Source organism: Glandiceps talaboti, chromosome 6 (assembly GCF_964340395.1).
Source record: "Glandiceps talaboti chromosome 6, keGlaTala1.1, whole genome shotgun sequence".
NCBI classification, from domain to species: domain Eukaryota; kingdom Metazoa; phylum Hemichordata; class Enteropneusta; family Spengelidae; genus Glandiceps; species Glandiceps talaboti.
The window spans coordinates 14,303,092-14,311,096 of NC_135554.1; the positions used below are offsets into that span (position 1 = coordinate 14,303,092).

Consider the following 8,005-nt stretch of genomic DNA (forward strand, 5'->3'; position numbering starts at 1 on the left):
TATCAAATATACGACTTTCAAAATTTGTGTCACTGTAAAGCTTGTAACAGTTGTCTAAGGTTGGAGTAAAAAACTCACGGTGCCAAGAGACACAAACTAAGTTTATATTTGTGCTGCCTATTTAAAAGTTACTTCTGATGGCATTCTACTTATCTCACTTCGACATACTTTGACCATCATATCGTTTGTCCTTTGTACAACTGACTGAGGGCGCTGTTCTTCCTGTCTATGTGTCCCATGGGGGGTATTACCTCTGCTATGTTACTACTAGTGCATGAACTGAACTCAACCTGGTATTAAGATTACAACTTATAAATGATTCAGTGACGCAATTTTTTATATGTATCAAGGAAATCCTAACTATGCAATAAACTGTTCTAACAATCCAAGTAGACAAATGTAATGTCACACCAGAAGGTATGCATTGACAGTAATATTACACTAGAATAGTTAGGATTCTTTGTAAATATTTTCACTTCAGTAAACAGTTTCTAAACTCAGTTTGTGATTGTTTTCAATAAAGTCTGAGATCCATTTAGTCTAAAAATAAGACACAATTGAAATAGTATTACATACCCATGATTGAATAAAGGCAGCTGAACTAAAAGTAAACAACTCTCCAAGATATTTGATTTGTAGGGTTTGTTTGAAAACTGGTAACTGCCAGGCCTTGGCATCAAATACGTAATTAGCAAGCATTGTGAATAATACCATGGTAACGAAGAAAGGTAGCAGGAGGCCATCTTTGATCAACAGTGGTAGCATACTGAAATCAAACAAATACCATGTATTCTTTCTGGAGTCAATATTATTTAATGCTAATACTAGCAACCATGGTAACCATAAAATGTATCAGGAGGCCATCTTTGATCAAGCATATTGGAATTAAGCATACTGAAAGGAAACAAATATATTGCATTCTTTCTGGAACCAACTTTGCAACCATTTTTAGAAGAAAGTGTTAAACAAGGACAGCCAAGATTAGAGAAAACAGGAACTGAAAATATTGTCATGAACACCAATCATATGGCAGTGCAGAAGTAATCAATAACATTACGTGTAAAGTACAAGTTCTCAAAAATCAAATAATTAGAAATGAAAACAAAGCAACAAAATTTTCAAAACTGGCTACACCCTCAACTTCTGTTTAAAATGGCTGAGAAAAGACTAATTTCAGAATAAGTTACAGTGCTATAGCCTATTCTCAGTGACCTCACTTCTCAGCAAAGAGCAGTGGCCTCACTTCTCATCAAAGAGCAGTGGCCTCACTTCTCATCAAAGAGCAGTGGCCTCACTTCTCATCAAAGAGCAGTGGCCTCACTTCTCATCAAAGAGCACTGCTAGTGGCCAAACTATACAATCTTTTGTCTTTCTAACAAACAGTATTATGAGACTCAACATAAAGGGAAAATTGACCAAAAAAAACCTAGGGACTAATACAATTTTCATATTCCTTCAACTGACTTTAGTGATATACTTACCTACAAGTTGATAAAAGCAAAAACCACAAACAGGAAAATGTCTTTTCTGGGAGCAGCAAACAAACTGGCCTGTGTGGGGAATAGAAAATTGAAAATCGTGATAAACTTTTCTCTCAGTTCATAAAGTTCTTGTGCCTTAATTTCAAAAATATTACTGGTAAATCTTTCAGACACAATTTCTTTTTCATATTGAATACATGTTTGATAGTTAACTTGCTACTGAATTTATTTAACTAAAAAAACTCCTGTCTAATATTTGTCTGTACGATCACAGACCTTGAATTGTGTGTTTGTTTATTCATTATCATCTAATCTAATCTAATCTAATTTTCTTATATAGCACATTCCATAATACTATCACAATGCACTTTACAAAGCATGCATTTGTTTTGTTTATCATGCCCTGTAACATTACAATATACTAGTATGTCCACACATAGCAATTCCAAATATGGCAAATAATGTCCAAATATGGCAAAATGTGTCAAAATATAGCAATTCCAAATATGGCCAATAATGTCCAAACATGGCAAAATATGTCAAAATATAGCAATCTCAAATATGGCAAGCTATGTCCAAATATGACAAAGTCTATCCTAATATGACAATTCCAAATATGGCAAATAATGTTCAAATATGGGCAAAGTATGTCCAAATATGGTACACCATTATGTAAACATCCTTAATAAGGAAAATAGTAAACAAAGGTTCAAAGTTATGTAACCTATGTACAAAGTAACTTTTATGAAAAACTGAATATTTTACTTACAATGCCACTATTAGTATACTCTTCTCATGAACTTGATATGAAAACAGGAAGAAGACCAGTGAAGAATTGACCTACAGAAAGGAAAGGTGAATTTTAGATTGGCATCTGAGTTTACACCAGGGCAAGTTTATTATTGTTGTGTGTGTGTACTTACCAAGGCAAGCTTATGAATGGTAAGTGTGTTTAATTACCAGGGCAATTTTATGCATGGTAAGTGTGTTTGTTTACCAAGGTAAGTTTATGCATGGTATGTGTGTTTACTTACCCAGTCAAGTTAATGAATGGTAAGTGTGTTTACTTACTGAGGCAAATTTATGATTACCATCTGTGTTTACTTACCAAGGCAGGTTTTTAAATTCATAAGGTTGTTTACTTACCAAGGCAAGTTTAAAATTGTCGATAGTTGGTCTCAGCAGAAGATGAACAGATGATGGAATGAGTCCAACTAATGTTGTTACCATGGTTACAAAGACTAACATTTGTTGAGGAAACAGGTTCTTCAGTTTAACTACTATGGAAATAGTACACCAGAAATTGGATACTTTGTCCTGAAATATACCAAATTACATTCCAGAAATCAACGGTATGTTGGGAATATTTAACAATAGCAAATCACAACTTTGATATTGTGTCATATATATATATATATATATATATATATATATATATATATATATATATATATATATATATATATATATATATATATATATATATATATATATATATATATATATATATATATATATATATATATATATATATATATATATATATATATATATATATATATATATATATATCGTATCCTCTGAAATTCAAATCAAACTTCTTGAAAAAACCTATAGAAATTCAAACCATCTTCGTAGTGATTTAACAACCAGGGTATATAATCCATATTTGCTGTTCGAAGACAATAACTTGGCTTAAGTATGGTATAATTAAACATCATTTCCAAATATTTTTTTCCATTCAGCCATGGAAAATACAAGTGACCTAAGGGGCCTTGTCAACTAGTTGTGACAAAACAAGTGACCTAACCTGACTGTAACAAAACTCTTACTTACAAGTTACAAGTTATTCCCACCTGAATGAAGAACAATACCGGGAGAATAATGGAATTACACCCTCAAGCATAATTTATGTAACTCGGAGGGGGAGGGGGACCATTCTGATTGATATTTTGAAAACTGCAGAATCAGTGACGTAGACATGAAATCATGACCTAGAACAACTGAGGTAGGAAACCCATATTTTTCTGTTCAAACACATTCAACCTGGCTTGTGTGGTAAAATCTGTGAAATATATGTACATACCTCAAACAGTCCTCTTGCTATAGGAAATAACCTGTGAAGTACTTGTGATGTTACTTGAAAGTCGTCTAAAAATGGCAGCCAACACAAAATGAATGTTGTTATGACAACTGTTCCAATTTTTGTTAATTTCCATAACCTATGAAAACAAAAAGACAACTATTGAGTGTTTTGTTACTGATGTTGTAATCTTGCCAACTTATTTTGCTATGTTGTCATTACTACACACAGAGCAAAGGCTGGGAAAGCCAGGTAACAGGGGGTCCAGTAAATAGTCAGGTAAACAGGGGGTCCAGTAAAACTTACATTGCTTTCTGTACACCTTACCATAAATTTGGAGAACACAGTAAAATATTAGTTACAACAATATTTTTTGTACAGAACTTGTGCAATTTTAATTTTTATGACAGAAATTGGCCAACTTTAACAACTTTGTAGAATAAAAGTGACAGGCATTTGCCCCGCCTAGTAACATATTTCACATTTGTGTCAGGTTTTTAAAAAAATTAGCTTGGATATGGCGGAGAAATATTTGTTGACATACGACTGCCCCAAATGAATGCACACAGTATATATTTTTACCAGCTATAGTAATGAGGTCTTCACAATGCATGCAGTCGTATAGTCGATGTTAATAGAAATAATCTTACCAGTGTTCTGTTTCTGATATGAAACATTTACCAAGTAGATAGCAGAAGAATGGTAAAGCATGGTACAGTTCCATTTGTTTGTAGTTGAGTGCAAGTACAAATGCCATGGAGCCTAGTAGATCATGACCAGATATAAGAGCTGTGATAGCCCATAGAGTGAATCCAAGACTCACACAATTATATCTATAGGTACATAGATAAGGAGTTATACAAAGACTACATTTCAAACAAAGACTGAACAATGACAATGCACAAATACTTCTGTACGCTGTTGTCCATCTATTTCTATCTCACTGAATTTACATTTGCTTTTTTTCTCATTCTAACTTCTCTGTACTGTCGATGTATCAATTTTTGTTGAAGGTGATACATAAGCCTGATGGACTGGGAGGAATCCATTCAATTACCTCATGTCACTATACTGAAATACCGGTAATCATCATCTACTACTACTACTGCTGCTGCTGCTGCTGCTACTGCTACTACTACTACTACTACTACTACTACTACTACTACTACTACTACTATTGCTGCTACTGCTACTACTACTACTACTACTACTACTACTACTACTACTACTACTATTGCTGCTACTGCTACTACTACTACTACTTGTACTACTACTACTACTTGTACTACTACTAATACTACTACTACTACTAATACTACTACTACTACTACTACTACTACTGCTGCTGCTGCTACTACTGCTTCTATATGCCATCAATGACTCTCTCTTACATTGAACATACAACGAGTAACACTGAAGTAAAGCATTTTCTTTATATACTACACTCGTTTATAGCATTCATATCAAGTGTAAAAGTATACTGTTTCAATTTGTTTATTTACAAGCCTAGCATGTGGTCTTTGTAATGTGGTCAATTAGCAAATGAAACAGTATACTTTTACACTTGATATGGATGCTATAAATGATTGTGGTACATACAGAAAACGTTTTACTTTGGTGTTATGGGTTGTATTAGTGCTATCAACATAAAGAAGATTGGGATCTCCATTCCTTCTTAAGTCAAAAGGATACTGGAAGTGTCCATGATCTATAAGCAGCAATCCGGGATATAACAGAATAACAATGGCAGATCTAAATCTTTCTGTCTGACTTTTCTCCTTCAATGCAACATAACAGTACAGTAACACAGCAGGAATGTATACCAACAAATCAGCTACAAGAACTTTAACAAAAACAGAAGTAAAATAAATGTTAGTTAGAATTATTACTATCATCAGAGCAACATAAAAGGACTCTGTAACAGTAAGTTTTCCATTTCTCATTTCGAACAAGACTTTATAAATAATGGATTCGATTGATAAGCAGTCATTAAAAACAGGTATTTCCACCTAAGTACTCTTTCTCTGTGTTTATATGCCTGTGTTAGCTGACATTCTTAAATAAAGGATTCCAATGGAGAAAACAAACAAACACAAATACCCTTGTATTACTATTGTCATGTTCAGGTAAATCACTGTTTGGGGTCAGTTTCTTGGTTTGTCAATTGTATCTTTACTATAGAGACCACAAACAAGTAGTGGTCAGATTTTCTGAGAGAAAAGTAACAAATAGAGCATCAATATTAGAAAGTAGTGTTGCCATAATCTGAATTTACACAAGATCTGTTGTTCTATAAACATGTCTGACTGACAAAATAGAATATAAAAAAACATTGGCTGTGTAATAGATAGAAACTCATGATGGCCCAATCTCTGTCTGGTACTGACAACAGTACAAAACCTATAAGTTGTCACCCAAAATCTTCCTGGTTTTAAACTCATTCTATGTTGACAGAGTTGAGAGAAATCTCTACAAGTTCAAAAATGAGTAGACTGTAACCTGATTTACCTGTGTATCTCATAAACAATTTGTGTTCATATGTTTCAATTCCTCTTGATTCATTTAGTGCAACCCATTCAGGATTTATCTGATGTGCTCTACATGAGGAGAAAAGATATCACAAAATTGTTAGACAAAATTATAAAATATACATACAATGAGTGCACAATGCTGGCTTCATTTGTGCTGCAAATCTATACACCTTACTGACCATACATCATGTATGTGACGTGAATGCAAGTGTGGTGCAGTGTACTCTGGGTATTTGCAAGACTGCTTGCAAAGTTCTCTGCCATGGTACTTTCACACTTGAAGTGAGTGATAGTATAATAATACAATGCAAGCACATGTGTAAATCGTACAAAAAGTACACTACTGAATAATACTTACATATAGCCACATATCCAGCTATGATAGGCAGTCAATGGTGGATAGTCTAATCCCCAATACATCAAATCATTGTTACTTGTGTTGAAATACCTGAAAAAAACGCACATTGTGATCATAATCAAAATAAGAACAGTGTACAATAATTACCTTAGTTCAGTTGGACTTGTTCATATAAAAAAAGACAGTTACAATTGTTTTGCTGTTGGCTCTTTTCTCTTCAAATTGAATCATTGTATACTGCACTTAATACATCATGTATTCTCTAACACCAATCAGAATGAGTTACTTCTCTTTTCAGTAACACTTGGAAATTAATTTTGCACCAATGCAAAATGTGTTATTTAATTGAGTCCAAGATGTTGAAAGAAGTGGTTTAAATCTCAATAATATATAATGTATCTGGTGTTATAATCCCGACATGAGATATGACTTTCCATGATACATGTAAAAATCAATGGTTGTGTGTTCAAATTTGAAAACTTAGTCAAATATTCTTACCAGTCCTTTATGGGTATATGGTAGGTGATTTCCATCCAATGCCGTTGAGCTTCAAAATCACCAAACATTGGTCCAACACCGGCTCCTATGTTATCAATCAATCAATCAATAAGTTTCCTAGGTCGTGCAATTACTAAGTTCTAGAATTACATTTAACATTACTGCACAACAAATCTCTAAATTTGTTTCGGACTAATAGGCCATAGTTAGCCTTACAGGCTGTAAAACGTAGCTATTTTTTTTCAATCCAGTGTCTCAAAGTCTTTCAGAACCCAGATGTCATTGTATGGAGCCATGGAGATGGGAATCAAGACCATGCAAGCAGCACCACATTGCCTTGGCACCCGACCCCCACCCCCAAATGACCAGCTCTCGCTATCTCTACTGATGGTCATTGGCAAACAAAAATGCACCAGCCTTTTAGCATCATGATAGACTTTTGAGCATTTCTCGAACATGTTCACCCCTTTGCAAGCCGTTTACATCATGAATATCGGGTAGGCGCAAACCTAGTCCTGTTTGCAGACGATGCACGCGTTTCGCTCAAGGGAAGAAGGAAGGGGCGACTTACACCGTGTACAACTTGCACGTAGGACTAACGCCAGGAGACCTTGAAGAGTGGGCAAGAGTACGAGTGTACACTAACCTGAATAAGGGTTCAACGAGGTCGCCCATCGCACAATAACAATGAACAACAATCCAACAGTATACAGTGGTAATTTGCTGTCCAAACCAGTGACACGGGAAATAAGATGCATCATTTTTTAATCTAAGAAATACAATATACGGATCGTTCTAGATTGAAAAGGGATGTTAAAGTTCACCGCGCATGCTCATTTTCTCTGTGATGTTCGGCTTGATGTTCATTGGTGAAAATGGTGGAATCCCTCTGACGTCACATTTGAGAATTCCCTTTCATTGAACATGCAAATGTGAGACGACTCGAAACAAGTAACAACAAAGTTGTTTTTCGCACAGCTGTTGGTTGAATGATCACAACGCCGGGAGACTAACCTAAATGGGAATGACAGAACATAGAAATTTAAAATCTACA

At 34.5% G+C, this 8,005-nt stretch overlaps 1 protein-coding gene across 1 annotated transcript in view; it reads right to left on the minus strand.

The window, feature by feature from the left end:
- LOC144436386 (dolichyl pyrophosphate Man9GlcNAc2 alpha-1,3-glucosyltransferase-like) overlaps nucleotides 1–7,733 on the minus strand; it is an 8,655-nt gene extending 922 nt beyond the window's left edge. The window contains exons 1-11 of the mRNA XM_078125178.1: nucleotides 7,598–7,733; nucleotides 6,952–7,036; nucleotides 6,454–6,543; nucleotides 6,073–6,161; nucleotides 5,257–5,407; nucleotides 4,215–4,397; nucleotides 3,568–3,703; nucleotides 2,628–2,798; nucleotides 2,251–2,321; nucleotides 1,482–1,550; nucleotides 577–766 (exon numbers count right to left, since the gene is read on the minus strand). Coding sequence (XP_077981304.1) covers nucleotides 577–766; nucleotides 1,482–1,550; nucleotides 2,251–2,321; nucleotides 2,628–2,798; nucleotides 3,568–3,703; nucleotides 4,215–4,397; nucleotides 5,257–5,407; nucleotides 6,073–6,161; nucleotides 6,454–6,543; nucleotides 6,952–7,036; nucleotides 7,598–7,712 — 1,350 coding nt within the window. The 5' untranslated portion in view covers nucleotides 7,713–7,733. The remainder of the gene's footprint in view (nucleotides 1–576; nucleotides 767–1,481; nucleotides 1,551–2,250; nucleotides 2,322–2,627; nucleotides 2,799–3,567; nucleotides 3,704–4,214; nucleotides 4,398–5,256; nucleotides 5,408–6,072; nucleotides 6,162–6,453; nucleotides 6,544–6,951; nucleotides 7,037–7,597) is intronic.
- Between the last annotated feature and the right edge of the window lie 272 nt (nucleotides 7,734–8,005).